The sequence below is a fragment of the Schistocerca serialis genome, chromosome 8 (genome assembly GCF_023864345.2).
Source record: "Schistocerca serialis cubense isolate TAMUIC-IGC-003099 chromosome 8, iqSchSeri2.2, whole genome shotgun sequence".
In the NCBI taxonomy this organism is placed as follows: Eukaryota; Metazoa; Arthropoda; class Insecta; order Orthoptera; family Acrididae; genus Schistocerca; species Schistocerca serialis.
Genome location: NC_064645.1, coordinates 200,557,590 through 200,581,751, shown reverse-complemented (window position 1 = coordinate 200,581,751; position 24,162 = coordinate 200,557,590). Strand labels below are relative to the sequence as shown.

At 43.5% G+C, this 24,162-nt stretch overlaps 1 protein-coding gene across 1 annotated transcript in view; it reads left to right on the top strand.

The window, feature by feature from the left end:
- The window catches only part of LOC126416914 (uncharacterized), a 306,432-nt gene that overhangs the window by 261,723 nt on the left and 20,547 nt on the right, over window positions 1-24,162 (top strand). The window contains exon 21 of the mRNA XM_050084797.1: window positions 14,088-14,344. Within this exon, the coding sequence (XP_049940754.1) occupies window positions 14,088-14,344 (257 nt within the window). The remainder of the gene's footprint in view (window positions 1-14,087; window positions 14,345-24,162) is intronic.

Sequence of the window (24,162 nt, the reverse complement as noted above, 5' to 3'; positions counted from 1 at the left end):
GCGAACTAGATGCTTGTGATGATTGCCTCTACATTCAGCAATATATCAGGAGGCATGTGTAACATATGCTGGTGCTGCAGCCGTACTGATAAGTTTTTTGATACAAAATTAACCATTACCTGTTTTTAATTGAAAATAATAATATTGATTAGGTATGTACCGCACTGAAAATAATAGATTAGTGACACAAAATGGTGTGTATTTTCGAGAGTTTGAAGATTATATTAATTGTATTCCTGCTACGGTACGTTAAACCACATTGTATGTCTTTCAAATTATCACACGATATTCATTTACATGATCTGTTCTACTTTGATCAGCTGACATTATTACAGATGTTTGCTACAATATTATATACAGATATTTTTGCACTGTATTGTTACAAAGCTTACCTATAACGATTTGTTAGTTTACCACCACAATGAATAATGTTCATCGCTATGTGAAACAGATAGTGAGAACTCGTTCAAATTAAGCTTAACACAGGGCTGGCTCGAGAACATTTTGTTCACACGAGCGACATATCATTTGGTGTCCCTTCGCCCCCTCGACTGCTTTCAACCATATCACTTTTTGCTACTAATTATGATACATCCCGTATGTATACTTTACCCCTGGGCACCTTTCTCAGCTTGGCGCCCCAAGAAACCACTTGCGTTTCGCACTGGATTAATATTTATAGTAGAGTCGAGAAAGAAGATCCCTGACAGCTGCAATACTGTTGTCAGATATCATTTGTGAAGCGCAATCGACTGCAGGCGAAAACAGTAGCCATCTATAGAGATATGACAACACAGGCATTGCCATGAAGATGTATACAAAGTCATGTAACCTGACTGGTTGAGGTACTCAAGTCGAGCAGCCACGCCACTGCAGCTGACAGGGATATTCTTTTGCTGACTCTACCGTTGCTCACGTAGTGTTGTTTCTCGATCCTGTTGTACATTGAAAGTCTCCTTTATAAATTGTTTGCGTTTGGTTTTGAACTCGTACTGGCTGTAACTTTGCTGTTGTTTAGCTTTGGGTGAATTTGTGCATTTCCAACTGCGAGAGAATCCAGATATATCTGCCTACGAGAATACAACATGAATTTGGCCCTATAACATGAATTTGGCCCTATTTTGTAATCTTTCTAAAAAAAACTCATTAAATCCTGAATTATACTATTAATCTCTTTAATTAAATAAAATGGTCCCAGTGTGTTAATGATCTGCCTGACAATGTTGTTCATGAAATGGTCCCTGTGCGCTGACAATTTTTGTAGCAAACTGATCCTATACGAAAAATATCTTACCTCGCAGTGTAATTGCTTGGAAACGCGGTCTTGCTGCTCTGTGCGCCAGCTGCAAATTTCTAACCACAGTTGCTGAGAGCTTAGTGCATTGCTCCAGACAAGTAAATTATTTTATACACATCATTGAGTGAGACATTCCTTAAAATAGTAAGACTTCGATCGAGGATGTGGACAATGGTCTTACGTGAAATATTTCTTTAAAAAACTGTTTTTAAACCATCTGTTATGTTATTCGTAGTATGAAATTCATGTTAAAACACTCATTGACATCGACATACGGCAGTATCGACACCAAACTTTTACTCCCACAAATCATTAAGAAACATGAAAAATTCCTTACAGTGAAAATTACTCAGTCTTAAGTGATAAATTTGAAGTCCTCTGGCGTGGATGTCTCATTCAACATTTCCAACTACTCGCGACTGCAGGGTCAATAAATAAATATATTGCCTCCACCCCTCTTCATTTTATTTTCTAATCTTATTTTATTCTAAGTCACTAACTGAATTTTTTCCTCTGTTTCACAATATTAAAACATAAATCATTTTAGTTAAACACAGAAGCACTTAACTTAATGTCTACATTGCCACTAGTCCTCTGCTTGGTGTCTGTCTCACTATTCTCTCACAATACAACCCCTGCGCTGCTCGCTGCACATGTTCCAGCGACACAGCTGGTCTGACCAAAGACTGCTTGCGAATAGTAAGCGATTCAAAATTGTCACTTAGCGTTTGAGACATCCACAGTACGTACAGATTCCGTAAATGCAAATAACAAACTCCCGACAGACCTGTTTCAACCTTCCCTTCAAAAATTTTTAAGTTCAGCAAGTGTGCTTTTAAAGTAGGTGTATCTTCAATGTTTCGACGCATTTCTCTAAAGTTTTGCTGTGTGGTTTAATGTTGAACCCATTAAGAGATGCATGTGTGCTCATTGTCTCCCGTTGTTAAGTTTGCAGACTGTATCGGTAAGCAAAAGCACCACCAGATCAGGCTTTCACAAGTGGGAAGGGCACACAACTACGGAGTGTGTCGCGAAATTTTATTCTGTCCAGAGGCTTAAACATTATAAATTCGCAATACAGCACATTCTACTTTTTAACGTGAGCTACAACAGTTTGTAATCAGTCTCGAGACAGATTGTGTAAATTAGTACCTGCAACAATGGGCAGTTGTCAGCTATGCTTGCCGGTAGTTGGAGCAACTGTAGAAACATGGAAGAATGGTCACCTTGCTCTGTTCACTTAATGAAAACAACGGTAAGAGCACCTTGGTTATATGGCCAGTTTCATTGTGTACACGATCTAAGTAGGTAGGAATCCAGAAATACTGTTTCAGTTTTGTGGTGAAAAGATATTTTTATTCGTAAGTGGAAAGCTACTGTTTAAATTAGGCAAATAAAATTTTATTTGACATTACTCTAACAGTTTGTATTGACGTAAATAATGTGTTTAAAATACACACATCAAAAAAGTTTTGCACCACCCTGGTTCCCAGAACTCCTGAAGATAGACGTTGACTGTGGGTACTGTGTCATAGACACAGTCCCTTTGACTGTTCAGAGATGTCACTAAACTCGCCCAAAGATGTAAACAACCAAGCATGAGCAGCGCCTATTACACGGAGGGGGTCCGACAGCCGATCAGTTTCAGTCATTCCACCAGGAAGCAGGTACACGGCTCGTGTTGTCTGTAGTTCAACCATGCCTAGACGGCCAATACCGTGCCGGCCGGTGTGGCCGTGCGGTTCTAGGCGCTTCAGTATGGAACCGCGTGACCGCTACGGTCGCAGGTTCGAATCCTGCCTCGGGCATGGATGTGAGTAATGTCCTTAGGTTAGTTAGGTTTAAGTAGTTCTAAGTTCTAGGGGACTGGTGAATACAGATGTTAAGTCCCATAGTGCTCAGAGCCATTTGAACCATTTTTTTTTTTTTTTTTGTCAATACCGCGGTTCGATCGCGTCCGCATTGTTACTTTGTGCCTGGAAGGGCTCTCAACAAGGGAAGTGTCCAGGCGACTCGGAGTGAACCAAAGCGATGTTGTTAGGACATACAGCAGATAAAGAGAGACAGGAACTGTCGATGACATGCTTCGCTCAGCCCCCCCCCCCCTCCCCCCCCCCCCATCCCCCCTCCAAGGGCTGTTACTGCAGTGGATGACTTCTGTCTACGTATTATGGCTCGGAAGAACGCTGACAGCAACACAACCATGTTCAATAATTCTTTTCGTGCAGCCACAGGACGTCGTGTTAGGACTCAAACTGAGCGCAATACGCTGCATGATGCGCAACTTCACTCCCGACGTCCAGGGCGAGGTCCATTTTTGCAACCACGACACCTTGCAGTGCAGTAGAGATGGGCCCAAGAACATGCCGAATGGGCCGCCCAGGATTGGCATCAGGTTCTCTTCATCGATGAGTGTCGCATATGCCTTCAATCAGACAATCGTCGGAGACGTGTTTGGACGCAACCTGGTCAGGCTGAACGCCTTAGACACACTGTCCAGCGAGTGGGGCAAGGTGAACATTCTCTAATGTTTTGGGGTGGCATTATGTAGGGCCGACGTACGCCTCTGGTGGTCATGGAAGGCGCCGTAACGGCTGTACAATACGTGAATGCCATCCTCCGACCGACAGTGCAACCATATCGGCAGCATATTGTCGAGGCATTCGTCTTCATGGACGACAATTCGCGCCCCCATCGTGCACATCTTGTGAACGACTTCCTTCAGGATACGACGCTCGACTAGAGTGGCCAGCATGTTCTTCAGACATGAAACCTATCGAATATTCCTGGGACAGATGGTAAAGGGCTGTTTATGGACGACGTGACCCATCAACCACTCTGAGGGATCTACACCGAATTGCCATTGAGGAGTGGGACAATCTGGACCAGCAGTGCCTTGATGTGGATAGTATGCCGCGACGAATACAAGCATCCATCAATGCATGAGGACGTGCTACTGAGCATTAGAGGTACCGGTATGTACATCAATCTCGACCACCACCTCTGAAGGTCTCGCTGTATAATGATTAACATGCAATACGTGGTTTTCTTGAGCAATAAAAAGGGCGGAAATTATGTTTATGTTGATCTCTATTCCGATTTTCTGTGCAGGTACCGGAACTTTCTGAACCGAGGTGATGCAAAACTTTTTTCGATATGTATAATATGGTCAAACATGACTCAGTATGGCCCGGCAGTTCTTCAGTGCTACGGGTCCCGCACAGCCTTGGTGTATGTCTCCTCATTTCTTAAGGCACAGAATGAACCCATGTGGTTACAAATACCACAAAGTACAGGACAGTACTGCACACGCAGAGACCAAGCTATCAGGGTGTCGATGGCTAAAAGGAAATCAGCAACTCATTTGCTATGCAGCTAGTACATTGTATGGCAGTGAACAACTCGAAAGAAAGCGGAAAAAAGCTGTGTTTATTCAGATATGATAAATTTTCAGTTTCTCACACTTAAATAGCTCCCAAATTGCTAAAACTTTTAGTTGATTTTATTGAATTGAGAAAAATAACTGAACGATCTGGGCAACGAAAAATGGCAACAAGCATGATTTTAAATCTCCGTAATTACTTAACGTAAGTGACAGATATAATCATTAAATTGCAACCTCAACAGCCCTTCTCAATTTAATGATTCTGCATTTAAGATTAACGAAAATTAAGATAAACCCAACTAGCTTTTCAGAGCGATGACTCTAGGATCTGGGAAAGCCGTTGGTAAAGATTTCTCGTCCTCCGAAGGTACGTGCTTGGCAATGATGATTTTGCGGTGTGAAGTTCACGTAAAAAGTTGTATTTAACGTTGATGTGCCTCAACCGACGACGTTCCCGTTTCTTTAGTAGCCGTATACATGACTGATTACGCCTCGAATATACGAATTGGTAGCTGGAGTGGGATTCGAATATTTTCCAGCAAGTATTTCGGCCAGAGTAAATCAACAGTAAAGCAACACTGGTCCGTTTCTTTGTTGTCCAACAGACGATGCTTCCAAAAAATTGTACCAGATAACCAGAGGTAGATCTTGCGTCTTTTTTTTTTGTCCCAGTTTGTATTAGCAGAAGCCAGAAGAACTTCTTGATTCCCTTTTCGATAACCTATTTTCATATTTATGGTTCCTTTGATATATCTCAAGACCCTTTTCTAGGATCTCCAGACTCTTCCGATGTGTTTTGGTATCTGCTCAGGAAGTAGATCACAGCACAAAATCAGGTCTTGTTGCTGTTATTGCGTACGTCAAACATCCAATCAGCTTTCTGCATAGCTTATCGACCGGAATTCCTTGATTTCCAGTTTTACTTCCATAGGTGCCTTTTGACCCGGTAGAAATCTTGCATATTGAATCGCTGTAGCATCTCTTCGGATATGACGTTTGGTTCAAATACGTTTCTCCTTTGTTCCTTGAAATCTCGATTCCCACGTATGATTGTAGTTCTCCCAGTTCCCCTACTTTAAACTTCTGCTTCAACTTAAATTTCATCTATTCGTTTCCTTTCTATTATTTCCTGTCATCAGAATTTCATCATTATAGGTCTCAATGTAAATGACAAGTTCCTTTAAAATCATATAGCACAGACATTTATCTGCTTCTGACTGAGTGAATCTTATAGAGATAAGAGATGTGTGAATAGAATTATTCCGTGCTAGTGGTGCTTGCTTTAAGCTGTATAAAGATCTCTGTAACCAGCAAACCAAACCAAGTGTGTCTTCCATTTCTTCAGGAAAACTCACTCCTTCAGGAATAACCATGTATATTTCCTCCTTGTGTAATCCATGAAGAAAAGCGTTGCAGACATCAAATTGTTCCAGAACCAGTCCTTGTTGGATTGCAGTACTAGCATTATTCCAAGAGTTGCAAGTCGAGCCACTGGTGCATATGTTTCCTCGTAGTCAAATCCTTTCTGTGAACATCCTTTTGCCACAAGTGTAGCTTTGTGTGTTATGACATTTCCATCCCTGTGCTTGTTCAATCTGGACACCCACTTGCTGCAGATGGACTTTCTTCCAGGGGGTAATTTAACAAAGATCCAAGTCTTGTTTCTCCTTTATAGAGTCAGTTTCATATAGTACAGCTTTATACCAGTGTTCCTTATCTTGACGACTTTCAGTTTCTTTGTAGCTTTTTGGTAGCTCATCGAAAAATGGTTCAGCATTAAATGCAAGAAAAGCATTGTCATCCAGGTATTTAGGAGCCTTCTTCTTCGTGGTAGAACCTCGAACGGCTTGCTTTTCTGTTTCCGCTTCATCACTCGTCAGTTCTGGTACGGGAATTCTTTCATGACCTCACCATTTGTTTAACATTTTCTTCGGTGAATTCTTCTTCTTTATTGTCTTTGTGTTCCTTCTCAGATTATTCCTGTACAGGTTCCAGAAACCAGTCCTCAGTCAATATACTTGTAATGTCAAATCCACGTTCGTAGAAAAAAATGTACCTTCCTGTGAGTATTTTTCCTTCCTCTGGACACCACAGTCTGTAGCTATTAGGACAGCAACCAGTGAAGTAACACTTCAAGGGATTGCTGTCACACTTCCCTGTTCTCAATTTCCTTTGGTACCAATAAATAAGCAATACATCCAAATACTCTCAGCTTACTCAAGTTAGGTTTCTCTATGTACCACTAAGCAGCAGGAACGTTTCCTTTCAGTCACAGTAGGACTTATCTGTAGTGGGTATACGGCAGTACGAACAGCTTCTAAATTGCCCCAACTCGTTTGACATGTATTCACGACAACTGTCACAGAGCAATCTGCTGATCTTCAAACTGAAATGATGACACGGAACATCTTCAGGTAGCGAGCTACCTCCAACTTCGATTCCAGTTCATTGGCCACTGTGAAAAGTGCAAAGTCGTCAACAAACGTGAGCACATACTTATTTCCGTGGGACGATTCCAGTGCGATTGCTCCATACAGTCACTGTGGATCAAATCAAGAGTCGGAGGGCGCTGATGACCTCGATGTTGAGCGCCCATAACATCCAAACACACTCCAAAGAGGTCCGGTGGCACATTTCCCAGTGTGATTGTACGTCTGTTGTGATTGTTTTCCTTTGACACAATGAGAGCATCGTTCTACGGGGATTGTTGAAATGTCCAGTTCCATACCATCAACTTGTGAGTGGAGGCGTTTAATGCTATCATAACTCAAATGGCTTCATCTGCTGTGCCACTGTTTCACATCAATTTCAGTTGAAGCAGATGGGAAGGCTTTACGTTGTAAAAAAATTTAAAACATAGAGCTGAGAGGATGTCAAATCAAACACTTTCAGCCATCTAATTTCCAAACTTATTTTATTTGGCTACCAGTTTTGGCGATTTACTATGCCATCTTCATGCACTTGACCGACGTGTAGGAAGATTGCACCTTGGTTCTGCTCAAAACAGGGCCCGGCATTCGAAACCTGGTACCTGCAGATCCTGCTTGCTATAGCGACTACTTCAACCATCGTATGCCGGCTGACAGGTATTTGATTTTACATCCTGTAGCGAACAGCCGAGTCCCGCAACCATCTCTGAAAAGAAGTGCATACAGAAGTACATACATAGCCGAGATTAAGTCCTATTTGCAATGGCAATAGCTTCTTCTCCATTTTTAATTAAGCCTTGAGCTTTTCCAAACGTGATACGAAAACACTTCATTTCCAATTTTCTATCTGACAGCAAATTATAATTAAGATCAGGTACTGATCTTTAATAGTTAACTAAATTTTATTTCCTTTAACTTTAATTCCTCCTTTTACTTTAGCCTCTAGAATGATGCCTGGCTTAGCTACTTTAACTTTAATTGGTTGTTCCAGTGCCTTTAAATTAGTTGCATGTGTCTTGCGTTAATCAAGTATTCCATTACTTCAGAGTCCAAGAACCAATTTACGTTTTTCGCTGATTGATCTTCACTTGACGCTGCAAAACAAAAACCATCTTCCTCTTTGACGTTAGCCACGATCACTGAGTTACTGGTTCCTGAGTTCTTGTTCTATTAATTTAACTCCGCAAATAGCCTTTTTGTGACTACGCTATCGACAACGATGACAAGTAAAGTTGAGTGAGTTCCCTAAAGCTCCTTGCTGATTTCTTGTTTCACTGAAGTCTGACGAACCATTTCTTCCCTCCCGACGACTCCCTTCCGCTTCGACTCTTCATCCAGTAGCCTATTTTTCACAAAGCTCAGCGTCAAGTCTTTCATTGAGAGCGTTTCGATTGCAGTGACCACTACGTTGTATTCCGCAGGCATCGTTAAAAGTAGGAGGAACGCGTTCTTCGTTCTTCGACCGTAAATATCGGATCAACTTATCAAACTCTTGTTGCATTAAATTTCATAGTTAACCATTGTTTTCTCAACAAAAATTGACTAGCAATTCCTTTTCTCTCAACCGTATTGCACAGATATGTCCATAAATCAAAAGAGGTTACTTTATCTGTCGCATATTCCGCGTGATTGTTGGCAGTGCGTTGAATAAGATGAGACTTTCCAATCTGGTTCAGCCAATACAGCCAGTCGTCTTTCCCTTGCGATAGGTTGCGTGTCCCCCTCGCCAATCACACAATTCACCTTTGCGAGATAATTAGCTTGCACAAATGGTAAAAATTGCAGTTCCTCGGGAAGAGTTTCCATCCTGAATTTCCAGTTTTTGAAATTTGTTCCATTGAATAAATGATTACGATATTTTTCTACTTCAGTCGTTGTCTCGGAAAACTTTTCGGTGAGAGTCCACTCGTGGCCAGGTATTTTAATACCTGTTTGAAAAAAAAAAAAAAAAAAAAAAAAAAAAAAAGCTTGGGCCCATAACCTGGTAAATTTTCTGTTTCTCACACTTAAATAACAATCACAAAATGTTAAAACTATTAGCTGATTTTATTAACTTGAAAAAAATAACTGAAATAACTGTGCCACGAAAAACGGCAACAAGCGTGCTTTTAAATCTTTAAAATTACAAATTAAGTCAGATATAATCATTAAATTGCAATCTTAATAAGAAATCTCATCTTAGATGTATATTACACACACTCCTTCTGTCTACCAAAAGCGTGTTCACCAAACGAAGTCCATAATAAATGCAATTTTGATACGTAAACATCCTCGTTACCACCACCATTTCACTTTCAGGCCTTTATGTTATGACTTTCTTGGCAGTATTGTTAAGGAAGAGTTTTTCTTTTCACTTTCCTCCACTGTTGTTGCGGCCTTTATTTCTTCGACATACAGTAAATTTCGTTTAATGCTGTATCGTGCTTGCTCCTCTTGTGATAATGTTTAGTTCTGATGCCAAACAGAGAAAGTTTCAGTTCGTATCGTTTAATTAAAACAGTCACGTGTTCTTTCCACCATGCTGCCTATTTTCTACTCTAAATCACTTTATGTGATGCGGAAACTGTCAACTGCAATGGTGTAGGGGTGGGGAAAACCATTTATTTCAGGGATCGGATCAGAACCATTCGCTTACTGAAATGAACTAGCTCTTTTACGTGACTCAGTCATCACTCACTTACTAAAATGAATCAAAATAAGCGCATTGCCTTTTTAATTCAAGGTCACTCTATCTGTATTTCTAACTTATTTTAATCTGTTTTTGAAGTATACAGAAACATGAATAATAACTTTCCATTATGTCCCTTCTAATTTTAAAATTTACGAAAAGTTCAGCATTTCGTCTTTAGTAAAATTTAAAAATATGGAAACAGAATTCTGACTATTTTCATCACGTACAGAAATTACAAAAGTAAAATTCATTCTTGTTACTGTTTCATAACTTTATTGGAAACGGAATATGATATAAAAAGTATAACCCAACTGGAATTACCTACAGTTGTCGTTTACAATCGACATGGCAATGTGTATCAGTAAAACTTTCGAATTAATTAACGTTGTGGTTTATAAACAAAACTTGAACAGTTTTACTCGTAATGGGTCGATTTATTTTCTCGCTGCATAAGGGTGTGTCTTGATAAGTCTGGTAAAAAAAAGCAAGAAAAAATGTTTGTTTCGTAAACAACTCACCTTATAGCTCGACATAGTCTCCTTTGAGGAATGTATACTTGGTCCAGCGATCTTCCAGCTTTTTCAATCCATCAGAAAATTAGATTCTGTCAAACTCGGCAAAATACTAGTTGGCTGCAGCTATCACTTCCTCAGTTGATGAAAATTTCTTCCCAGGAAGCCAGTTTCAAGTCAGGGAACAGGAAGAAGTTACTTGGGGCTAAGTCTGGTGAATAGGGTGGATGAGGAACCAATTCTGCAACCAATTCATGCACTTTCGCCATTTTTATCCTAATGTGTGGGATGGTGCATTATCCTGGTGAAAGAGCACTTTTTTGTGTGCCAGCCTTGGTCTTTCTTTCAGCTCATGCAAGTTCCAAACGTTTCAACACTGAAGTATAATAGAGTCCATTTATGGTTCTGCCTTATTCCAAATAATCTATGAGGATTATTCCTTGGGAATTCCCCCCCCCCCCCCAAAAAAAAACCGCCTTTGTCCATTGATTTGACTGCAGTTTTGACTTTCATTTGTAACGATGGATCCGGGCTTCATGAAGTCACAAAGCGACTCAAAAAGTGTTCCAGCATCGCCAGATGTTGTGCTGAAGTGTTGTGCCAGATGCACTTATGGACGACTGTGAGTAATCACGGCACCCATCTTGCACAAAGCTTCTTCATAGCCAATTCTCTGAGCAGGATGTTACGTATTCGTTCAGTTGAGATGCTTGCAGTCTCAGCAGTCTTACGAATGTTTATTCGAACGTCTTGCGCTACCACATCATGGGTTTTGTCAGTGGTCTCCTTTGTGGTAGGCTCAAATGGACACTCGGAGAGCGCTTCTTTTTCGGTGTTTGTCCGACTGCGTTTAAATTCATGAATCCTAAAGTAAATGGTCTTCAGTGACAGTGGATACCTCTCGTGAACTTCATCCAGTTTTGTTTTGCTTTGTGCAACAGTCCAAGCCTTCAAATAAAAATGTTTAATAACAGTACAAAACTTGTTTTTCTCCATTTTCAGTCTCAGTCGACACACCGACCAATTCTGCCCGCTGTCAACAATGAACTGTATGCTGTGCATTGTTGAAGTTCTTCATACACTCCTGGAAATGGAAAAAAGAACACATTGACACCGGTGTGTCAGACCCACCATACTTGCTCCGGACACTGCGAGAGGGCTGTACAAGCAATGATCACACGCACGGCACAGCGGACACACCAAGAACCGCGGTGTTGGCCGTCGAATGGCGCTAGCTGCGCAGCATTTGTGCACCGCCGCCGTCAGTGTCAGCCAGTTTGCCGTGGCATACGGAGCTCCATCGCAGTCTTTAACACTGGTAGCATGCCGCGACAGCGTGGACGTGAACCGTATGTGCAGTTGACGGACTTTGAGCGAGGGCGTATAGTGGGCATGCGGGAGGCCGGGTGGACGTACCGCCGAATTGCTCAACACGTGGGGCGTGAGGTCTCCACAGTACATCGATGTTGTCGCCAGTGGTCGGCGGAAGGTGCACGTGCCCGTCGACCTGGGACCGGACCGCAGCGACGCACGGATGCACGCCAAGACCGTAGGATCCTACGCAGTGCCGTAGGGGACCGCACCGCCACTTCCCAGCAAATTAGGGACACTGTTGCTCCTGGGGTATCGGCGAGGACCATTCGCAACCGTCTCCATGAAGCTGGGCTACGGTCCCGCACACCGTTAGGCCGTCTTCCGCTCACGCCCCAACATCGTGCAGCCCGCCTCCAATGGTGTCGCGACAGGCGTGAATGGAGGGACGAATGGAGACGTGTCGTCTTCAGTGATGAGAGTCGCTTCTGCCTTGGTGCCAATGATGGTCGTATGCGTGTTTGGCGCCGTGCAGGTGAGCGCTACAATCAGGACTGCATACGACCGAGGCACACAGGGCCAACACCCGGCATCATGGTGTGGGGAGCGATCTCCTACACTGGCCGTACACCACTGGTGATCGTCGAGGGGACACTGAATAGTGCACGGTACATCCAAACCGTCATCGAACCCATCGTTCTACCATTCCTAGACCGGCAAGGGAACTTGCTGTTCCAACAGGACAATGCACGTCCGCATGTATCCCGTGCCACCCAACGTGCTCTAGAAGGTGTAAGTCAACTACCCTGGCCAGCAAGATCTCCGGATCTGTCCCCCATTGAGCATGTTTGGGACTGGATGAAGCGTCGTCTCACGCGGGCTGCACGTCCAGCACGAACGCTGGTCCAACTGAGGCGCCAGGTGGAAATGGCATGGCAAGCCGTTCCACAGGACTACATCCAGCATCTCTACGATCGTCTCCATGGGAGAATAGCAGCCTGCATTGCTGCGAAAGGTGGATATACACTGTACTAGTGCCGACATTGTGCATGCTCTGTTGCCTGTGTCTATGTGCCTGTGGTTCTGTCAGTGTGATCATGTGATGTATCTGACCCCAGGAATGTGTCAATAAAGTTTCCCCTTCCTGGGACAATGAATTCACGGTGTTCTTATTTCAATTTCCAGGAGTGTATGACGCTTGGAATAATCGAGCTTACCAACCATGAAGGCGCAACAAAAATGTTCCATTCTTTCATGGAAATTTACCAGACTAATGAAGCCACCCTCGTATTTGTCCTCCTTTTGAAAAGCTACACTGTCAGGATTCCGGCGTAGCTGAAATACAGGGTGTCCAAAAAGTCTTTCCCTGATTACGTAAACTGATAACTTAGGCTAGAAGTAAGATACAAATATGAAACTGGTGTCTAATTGTTTACAAGCTATCAAAGTTTTTTTCACACATCCGTAAACTTCCACTTCCATTGTTGCCCAATGACAGTACATGTCGATACGACTTTGCAGTCGAAATGCTATCACATATTGAGGACGATGATGGTTATCTCAGACGAATTGCCTTTTCCGATGAAGCGACCTTTTTTGTCAGTGGAGTAGTGAATCGCCATAATGTGCGCATTTGGGGTTCACAACCCCCTGGCGACGTCATGGAGTACACAAGAGGCAGTCCAAACGTGAATGTTTCGTGCGCGCTATGGCTCACTCGAATTATCGGGACATTCTTCTTCACTGAAGCTACCATCACATCTGCAGCGTATCTGGACATGTTGCAACTGTATGCTGTTCTTCAGCTGCTTCAATATCACCCCGATGTCTTGTTTCAGCAAGACGGTGGACCACCTCATTGGGGTTTGGACGTCCGTGCCTATTTCGATATGACCTTTCCTGGGCGATGGTTTGATCGTGATGGGCCAACGGTTTGGCCTCCACGCTCTCCTGACATAACCCCATTAGACTTCTTTTTATGGGGTTATGTCGAGGACGAGATATACCGAACACGTGTACTGGATCTTGAAACCCTGTGGCAACGGATAACCACAGTCGTTGAATCGATCCCTCCAGTGATGTTGGCTAATGTGTGGACGGAAACTGAACATCGCCTAGATGTGCTACGAGCTACCAAGAGTGCTCATGTGGAAGTTTACTGATGTGTGAAACAAACTTTGATAGTTTGTAAACAATTAGACACCAGTTTCATATTTGTATCTTACTTCTAGCCTGAGTTATCAATTTATGTAATCAGGGAAAGACTTTTCGGGCACCCTGTACGTAATTTTCTCAGACATCACTGTTGAAGCATTGGGTATAACTCCCGGGAGCTCTTTGTTGAGTGCTGAAGGGAGCGTGTAAATAGGCACCTAAATTCGCCACACAAAGATAGCAGTATTGCTGCAATTACAGAGAAGATTAGAAATTAAATTAAGTTACAATAAGTAACGCGGGGTGAGAGCGTTTGCATTGTCTCCAGAGCTGACGCGCGTGGCGCCGTCAGCTAGCGGCGTGTATACGTGTTGGTGTTCCGCGCCGGGCAGCCCGCAGCTGGCGCTGCACGTGCAGTCCCTGGCCGTGCGGCCGACCGCATCACTGCGCATGCGCGCCACGCGACCGCTGCGTCTGCTCTGCCGCGCCGCGGCGCTCGGCCGCGTCTTCGCCGGGCTGGCCGTCTCCTGGCGGGACCAACAGGGCGACCTCCGCGAGGACTTCGGCGTCATCGACCCTGCAGCTGTGAGACTCCTTTCTGTTTCTCCAACTCCTACCGTAGAGACTTTTTTCCCTATAGCTTCGGAAGTAGTTCCATGTAACTTAGGAAGCCGGGATGAGGAGAACACTTAGCATGGAATGTCAGGGCCCCTACTAAGTCACCCCTTAGCACAGCAATTAGCGCATCAATTAATAACAATTTATTCAACAAGCTTTTGTAAAACAAATTACAGGCAATCAACACGTGGCCGTACTTAAGACAATATCAAATGTACAAATGGTTCAAATGGCTCTGAGCACTATGGGACTTAACATCTGTGGTCATCAGTCCCCTAGAACTTAGAACTAGTTAAACCTAACTAACCTAAGGACATCACACACATCCATGCCCGAGGCAGGATTCGAACCTGCGACCGTAGCAGTCGCGCGGTTCCGGACTGAGCGCCTGAACCGCTAGACCACCGCGGCCAGCAATATCAAATGTACAGTTACAACAACTTACTGGAGATGTCAGTAGTTAAGAAACAAATTACACTACTGGCCATTAAAATTGCTACACCACGAAGATGACGTGCTACAGACGTGAAATATAACCGACAGGAAGAAGATGCTGTGATATGAAAATTATTACCTTTTCAGAGCATTCACACAAGGTTGGCGCCGGTGGCGACACCTACAACATGCTGACATGAGGAAAGTTTCCAACCGATTACTCACACACAAACAGCAGTCGACCGGCGTTGCCTGCTGAAACGTTGTTGTGATGCCTCGTGTAAGGAGGAGAAATGCATACCGTCACGTTTCCGACTTTAATAAAGGTCGGATTGACTGTTAGCATAATATGGAATCGGTGGGTTCAGGAGGATAATACGGAACGCCATGCTGGATCCCAACAGACTCGTATCACTAGCAGTTGAGATGACAGGCATCTTATCCGTGTGACTGTAACAGATCGTGCAGCCACGTCTCGATCCCTGAGTCAACATATGGGGACATTTGCAAGACAACAACCATCTGTACGAACAGTTTGACGACGTTTGCAGTAGCATGGACTATCAGCTCGGAGACCATGGCTGCGGTTACTCTTGACGCTGAATCACAGACAGGAGCGCCTGTGATGGTGTACTCAATGACGAACTTGTGTGCACGAATGGCAAAATGACATTTTTTCGTATGAATCCAGGTTCTGTTTACAGCATCATGATGGTCGCATTATGGGTTTGGCGGCATCGTGGTGAATGCACTTTGGAAGCTTGTATTCGTCATCGCCATACTGGCATATCACCCGGCGTGATGGTATGGGGTGCCATTGGTTACAAGTCTCAGTCACCTCTTGTTCGCACTGACGGCACTTTGAATAGTGGACGTTACATTTCAGATGTGTTACGACCTGTGGCTCTACCCTTCATTCGATCCCTGCGAAACCCTACATTTCAGCATGATAATGCACGACCGCATGTTGCAGGTCCTGTACGGGCCTTTCTGGATACAGAAAATGTTCGCCTGCTGCCCTGGCCAGCACATTCTCCAGATCTCTCATCAAATGAAAACGTCTGATCAATGGTGGCCGAGCAACTGGCTCGTCACAAAACGGCAGTCACTACTCTTGATGACCCTGGTATCGTGTTGAAGCTGCATGGGCATCTGTACCTGTACACGCCATCCAAGCTCTGTTTGACTCAATGCCCAGGTGTATCAAGGCCGTTATTACAGCCAGAGGTGGTTGTTCTGGGTACTGATTTCTCAGGATCTATGCACCCAAATTGCGTGAAAATGTAATCACATGTCAGTTCTAGTATAATTTCTTCGTGGTGTAGCAATTTTAATGGCCAGTAGCGTACAATTTGAAGGTGATTTTGCAAGGTGGCACATATGTTCCCCCTTTTTTTTAAAAAAAAATAATAATAAGGCAATAATCAGTAATATGAAAATGATTTACAAAGCACATCAGTCCGTTACGAAGCCAAATAACACAAGGAGCACAACAAGTTAACTAATGCAGTTGATTCCCAAGCAATTTTAAAAAAAAACCTTTTTTTTACATATATATAAAATATGTTCAATAACTACCAAACGGGCAATGACGCCAGGCTGCCCTGGGCAAACGGTGACTTAACTTAAAATGCCGGAAGCGGCAGACCAGCTGTCCAAAACAACACCTAAACGTCGGGGCCGAACCGGGAGTCACTTCCCATTAGACGACACGCCACAGCTTCTGTGCACAGAAGCAGAATGTGGCGCCGCTCCCACACACCCAAACTCGCAGTAAAACTGGAACACAAACAGACCTCAGAAAACATGGCAAACACCAAGCAAACATCAATTAATATAAGTTAAGAACCAATAAATAATAATATAATTTTAAAAAAACCAGTAAGTGCTTTCAATAAAACGACTAAAATATCAGACTTTTACACTCTCATAATTAGGCAAAGAATATTTGCACATATCATTAAGGCCGGCAATGTACGAGTATACAAAGATGAAATGGAAATAATATCAAGATAATATTACGTTATTCAAATGCACAACTTCAGCACAAACTAGGTTTTGTGCACTTTAATTTCCTTGCATAGGTCTGCAATGTAACTGCCAATAGCGTAAGCTTGGTATGCAGAAAATTACAACTAGGCTATGACCTAATATCTTCAATACCTTACAGTTACTACATCTTTTGGGGACGCTGGTTTCCTTAAAGGAAGTAGTGACTGCTGGTCTCCTTGCGATCACGCACCTTGCCGGATGCTCTTACTTCAACAACACATACATTAGGGCAACTGACCAACCAACAAGTGACAGTCGCTACAACGCAAATAGTTCCACGAAACGAAGGCACGAAAACCACTTACACCTCCGATGGAGAGCGTTGTTCGTGATGGTCTCGAGGAAATGGTCTCGTCCGAGAAAACAGGTACCAAAGCAAGGCGACGAGCAGCGTCTGGAGTTGACATCAAGCAGGTGCACCACAAACTCGCGACCGTCCTGCAAGGTAGACCGACCGCGCCGCTGCTGGCCGAGCCCGCGTGTTTTGCTCCTTCGTCCCCTCAAGCACGTCCTAGAGTCTCGTAGCGAGTCCCACGACCAACTCCCAACCGCAAATCCCTGCCGCCAGATCACAACAGGGGCAAAGATAGTAGTACAGCCGGGTAATCGATAGTCGTGCCAAAGAGCTGGTGTGGCAGAAAAGGCGCACCACGGCTCAGTCCTATCTGTAACACGAATATTTGAAAAGAGAAGGTTTTTATGTGGAATGTCCGTAGGCGGCAGCTCTCTCCTATCGGTTGGTTTGTAGGAATGATATATTTTGTAGAAGCTCTTTGCATTTCGCATACCAAAGAACTGAGGTGGAACGAGAGGAGCAGTAAGGTGCAATAAAGTACTGTGCCCGTTTAAACCAGGGGTGCTCAACTTTATTTTCCTACCGCCCACTTTTGTATCTCTGTTAGTAGTAAAATATTTCCAAACGCCCACCGATTCCACAGTAACGGTGTTTTATAAAATCTAGAAGTAACTTTTAATTTATAAAATTTATAAAGCAGAGATGCAGCAAGTTTTAGCATAGAATAATAATTACTTACTAGATACTTTATATCAAAATTTTACGAAAACTCAATGAAAATTTGTTAAAACCCACACCGCATACTGCCCAACACGAAAGCGGGAACGCCCAGTAGTGGGTGGCAGCGACCAGGTTGATTACCACTGGTTTACACCATACAGCCACTGAAACTTATGAAAGGTTGCAGCATTCGTATGGCGAAGACGCACTACTTCTTACAATAGAGCTTAGGTGGTTCAAGGACATCAAAAGAGACCGACTTGTCTGTTTTAAACAAGGTGGGTCTGGTGGTTCGGCTTCTCCGTGACAAGCAATGAACATCTGCACAGCTGCTGTGACTGTTCTTGAGGATCGGAGGACAACATTACATAACCTCAATGAAGTGTTGAAATATGACCCTTGTTTATGCCAATTGCGTGCCACGCTGAACAAAACGCTGTGCGAATGCAGACAAGCTGCGAAGTGCTACGTCTCTTTGCTGATGGAGAGGATGCGTTTCTGGAATCGATTATCACCGATGATGAGTCTTGGTTGGATTATTACGAACCTGAAGGAAAACAAGCCAGCACAGTGTGGAAATCGCCAGGCCCTACAACACTAAAAAGAGACGAAAGTTGTTCCATTTGCATTGAAAGTGACGATGATCACACTATTAGACTGTTATAAAATGATTTACCGGCATGCAGCTCCCTCTCACATTACTGTTACAGCAAAATGCTACACGTCAGCATTGGCTAAAGTAAGGAAGTAAATTGCAAAGAAAGACCACATCTTTCACAGACTGGGTGGCGGCTTCATCATGACAATGCACGGCCTCATGTCGTAAATCAAATCATCCAGTTTCTGGCTCAATTCAACATTCCCTGTGTTCCACATGCGCTTAATATCCCCGATCTTGTACCCTGTGATTTTTTTATTCCCATCGCTAAAGGTTAAGTTTGGGGCATTCGATTTGCGACCTCTGAAGCAATGATCAAGAAAAGTGAGGCGATTCTCAAGGACCTGACAAAGAATGGACTGCATTAGAGGAACTGGCAGAGACGCTATAAAAAGTACATTCCAGTGAGAGAGGAAGTACTTTCAAATAGATCCTGTGAACACTGACATGTAGTGATAAACATCTGTGAAAAAAAAGTCAGTCTCTATCTTTGGTGATCAGCCTTCGTATAAGTAAAGCAAGCAAGATATGGATAAATGTTCGATGATGTTTCAGGAAGGCAGCTGGCCACGCTCAGTATTACGCCAGCGCAACTGCTGGACATCCCTAAGTCTTCCGTGGAAGACTGACTCCTAGCTGTGCAAACGATACTCGCGTTCGAACGGCGCGAGATTTCTCGATACGGCGCAGAGCACGATGGGATTTATCGCGGTGCTCGAACAATCGTGACATTTGTCTCGCGTGGCTCGAGTGCAAACAATTAGCGAGGAACTAGGAACTAGCTGCAGCACCAAGCTATAGCTCTGCTTGGAATCTGACAGTGACGTGAAAAACAGGAGGCAATAAATACCATTAAATCCCGCCAGCGTACGAACTCTTGTCGTATTTGAACAAATTTTCAGTAAGGGTTCTCAGACTGTATGTATGGGTATAAAGACAATTACGGTCATTCTTAAGAAGAGCTGAGTGGCAAAGGCGAAAATGCTCTCCAAAAAAATTACTCGAGTCTAAATGCAGCACAATATTTTATTTGGTTACAGACCCTAACGATGTACCAAGTGGTTTACAAGTGAGCATTTAGATTCCTGTTCAGAAAGATGTGCACAGCAAAATAAATGTAAAAACGTTCCTAGGTTTTACCGAGCTTGTAACCAAGATGGTAACATTCAGATCAAATAAGGAAGGAAATTAATTCCACACCAAAAGTTCAACAAATGAAAAGCACACCTACGCAGAGCCATACACATTGTTCCAGTAATTAAGACGTCCCATTTGCTAACAGCAGCTGCTACCGCAGCTAGTATTATTTTGAGACAAAGATGAAGTCGTAAAAAGAAGTGCAAGCACGAGAATTCTTAATGCCTTTTGAGTAATGCATGCATGAGATAAAGGTGGTAAATAGAAATCTGCTTAAAAATTTTACTCGTTATTTCAAAGTAACACTTAACCTTGTTGAGCCAGTGATAGGGAAGGGAAATACAAAACAGTGCGACGCTGTACCGATGGCTGACAATTCGAATTCTTCCTACCAAGACAATTACCTCAATTCAAGATATCTACTTCCAGGTACCTACTGCAACGATGTATAATGTCGACATAGAAATTTTCAACACACCTGTGAAATCCCTGGAAAACTGCGTTAAGGTACATTGATCGGTAGATCTGAAGCGCATGTACAGACAAACAAATGATCTCAGTTTCAGAAAAATTGGATGGTTTATTCAAGAAAAGGAGCTTCACAGACTGAGCAAGTCAATAACGTGATGGTCCACCTCTGGCCCTTATACAAGCAGTTATTCGGCCTGTCATTGAATGACAGAGATGCTGGATGTCCTCCTGAGGGGTATCGTGACAAAATCTATCCGACTGGCGCTTTAGGTCGTTCATATCCCGAGCTAGTTGGAACGCCCTGCCCATCACACTCCAAACGTTCTCAATTGGCGAGAGATCCGGTGACTTTGCTGGCCGAGTTAGGGTTTGTCAAGCACGAAAACAATCAGTAGAAAGAAATTATAATTAAATCATGACCCTAAGCTGCCGACAGGCGTTGATATACATCAATGGGGACAGTTGAAAATGTATGCCTCGACCTGGACTCGGAACCCGGGATCTCCTGCTTACATGGCAGACGCTCTATCCATCTGATTGTGAGCCACTGAGGGCACAGAGGATAGTGCGACTGCAGGGATTTATCCCTTGCACGTACCCCGTGAGACCCACATTCCCGACTTAATGTCTGCACACTACATTCGTGGTGCCCCTGCCCATTGCACTCATTACTTAAGGCAGACAATCTTACCGAGTCCCGTAAGGGTTCGGGCAATGCGTGTGCGTCCAGCACAGAAGAAGAAGGTCAATGATCGGTTAGCCTTAACTATATGAAGATGGTATCTGTTCTTTCGGACATGTCCAAAAGAACAGATACCATCTTCATATAGTCAGTAGAAACTCTCGCCGTGTGCGAGCGGGCATTATCTTGCTGAAATGAAAGCCCAGGATTACTTTCCATAAATGATAATAAAACGAGGCGTAGATATCGATGTGCTTATGGAGTTCTCCTATGAAAAGAAATGGTACCCCAGAGCGTAATAGCTCTATGTCGGGCCGTATGATGGGCGACAATCAGGTTGTTATCTTACCGCCTTCCGGACCATCTACAGACACCTCTTCTCCTGGAATGTCAGTGAGTGGAGTAGAATCGCCTTCAGTGATGAGTTCCACTTCGAACTGAGCCCCGATGAGCAGCGAAGAACTGTCTGGAAACGTCCCAGACAGCGGTTGGGTACCAGCCTGTTTGTCGCCCGCCATACGCTCCTACAACCGGAGTGAAGGCCAGGTGTACCATTTCATTTCATAGCAGGATCCCTTTGGTTCTCATCCCCGGCGGACTTATAGGACAAGATATATTATAATTATATATTTTCCTAAGACATTTAAGTCTCTTTTATTATCTACGGTAATGATCGAAACAGACGAAATTAATTAAAATTTGTCCTGCAGCCGAGATTCGAACCCGCGTCTTTTTACGTGCTAGGCCGAAATGATAACCACTACACCACTGCAGTACCATGCTCAATATTTCTGCACGAACTACCTAAGCTGAGTGCCCTCCCGGCCGCAGCACAAATTTTAATTCATTTCGTCTGTTTCGATCGTTCTCGTAGATAATAAAAAGAGATTTAAATGTCTCAGGGAAACATTTAAATATATGATCTATAAGATCACCAATATTACAAGGACGTCCCATTACGTCCAATGTTGGGGTGCTTGCCAATATCGGAGAGCCCTGGCAGTAGTGACAATATGTAAGGGAAAAATGAATTGAAGTTTCTGTTGGAGAGGGCACTCAGCTTAGGTAGTTCGTGCAGCAAAGTTGACCTTCGTAGTGCAGTGGTGTAATGATTAGCATTTTTGTCTACCAAGCAAGAAGACCCGGGTTCGAATCCTGGCCGTAGGACAAATTTTAATTCATTTCGTCTGTTTCGATCATTATTATAGGACAATGGTACATCGAAGAGTCTCTACGCTTCGTTTTGTTGCCTTTCGAGGCAAGCCATCCTGGGTGTATGTTTCTACACCTACATCTATACTCTGCAAACTACTATGAACCGCATGGCAGAGGTTACATGCCATTGTACCAGTTATTAGGATTTCTTCCCGTTCCATTTATGCATGGAGTGCGGAGAGAAAGACTCTTTGAATGCATCTTTGCCTACAGTAATTATTCTAATTGTTGTGTCTAGACAAGACAGCCTAGACACAATGAAAGGAAGCCGAAAGGCACGCGCTAAGCTACAGCTGGATGGCGTGAGGTCTGAAACAGGATACGTAATGAATGCTATAAAGAAAAGTACGTAGCTTCTGGAATACTTAACTTTAATCCATCCTTTTGGTACATCTGGAGATTGTGGCGATACAAGTGAGACTCTTTAGATACATGCAATGTTACTAATGGCGCCTTGCTAGGTCGTAGCCATTGACTTAGCTGAAGGCTATTCTAATAATCTGCTCGACAAAGGAGCGAGGCTTCGTCAGTGTAGTCGCTAGCTACGTCGTCCGTACAACTGGGGCGAGTGCTAGTCAGTCTCTCGAGACCTGCCTTGTGGTGGCGCTCGGTCTGCGATCACACAGTGGCGACACGCGGGTCCGACATGTACTAATGGACCGCGGCCAATTTAAAACTACCACCTAGCAAGTGTGGTGTCTGGCGGTGACACCACACTAATCTTATACTCACGACCCCTACGTGAGCAATACGTAGGCAGTTGTAGTATGTTCCTAGAGTAATCATTTAAAGCGAAATCAGATGGCGGTTATAAGAGTCAAGGGACATGAAAGGGAAGCAGTGGCTGGGAGGGGAGTGAGACAGGGTTGTAGCCTCTCCCCGATGCTATTCAATCTGTATATTGAGCAAGTAGTAAAGGAAACAAAAGAAAAGTTCAGAGTAGGTATTAAAATCCATGGAGAAGAAATAAAAACTTTGAGGTTCGCTGATGACATTGTATAATTCTGTCAGAGAGAGCAAAGGACTTAGAAGAGCAGTTGACCGGAATGGATAGTGTCTTGAAAGGAGGATGTAAGATGAACATCAACAAAAGCAAAACGAGGATAATGAAATGTTGTCAAATTAAGTCGAGTGATGCTGAGGGAATTAGATTAGGATATGAGACACTTAAAGTAGTAAAGGAGTTTTGCTATTTGGGGAGCAAAATAACTGATGATGGTCGAAGTAGAGAGGATATAAAATGTAGACTGGCAATGGCAAGGAAAGTGTTTCTGAAGAAGAGAAATTTGTTAGTATTGGAGGGCAGCGTGGGGGGTAAAAATTGCAGAGGGAGACCAAGAGGTGAATACACTAAACAGATTCAGAAGGCTGTAGGTTGCAGTAGGTACTTGGAGATGAAGAAGCTTGCACAGGATAGAGTAGCATGGAGAGCTGCATCAAACCAGTCTCAGGACTGAAGACCACAACAACAAACAACAGCTTCAAATTCTGTTAACAGACTTTATTGGGATAGTTTGCGTCTGTCTTTGAGGGCCTTCCAGTTCAGTTTGTTCAGTATCACTGTGACATTCTCCCACATATCAAACAAACCTGTGACCATTCGTCTTGCTCTTCTCTGTATACGTTCAATTTTCCCTGCTAGTCCTGCTTGGTACAGGTTCTACGCAACTGAGCAATATTCTAGAACGTTCGCACGAGTGATTTGTAAGAAATCTCCTTTATAGACTGATTGTATTTCCCCAGTAACCTACCAATAAATCAAAGTGTACCACATGCTTTTCTCACGACTGATCCTAAACGATCATTCCATTTCGTATCTCTACAACATGTTATATCCAGGTATTTATGTAAGTTGACCAAACTCAACAGTGACTCATTGATGTTATAGTCATAGGATACTAAACATTTTCATTTTGTGAAATGCATAATTTTACATTTCTCAACATTTAAAGGAAATTTCCAGTATTTGCACCACTTTGAAATCTTGTCACCATCTGACTGCACAATAACCCTGTGTTCGTTGTGGGGCGGCGGTGGGGTTGGTGGACTGCTGTGGCCTGTTGTTGTGAACCACTGAGGGCTACGCCGGGATGGAGCCTCTCCATCATAGATAACTGCAT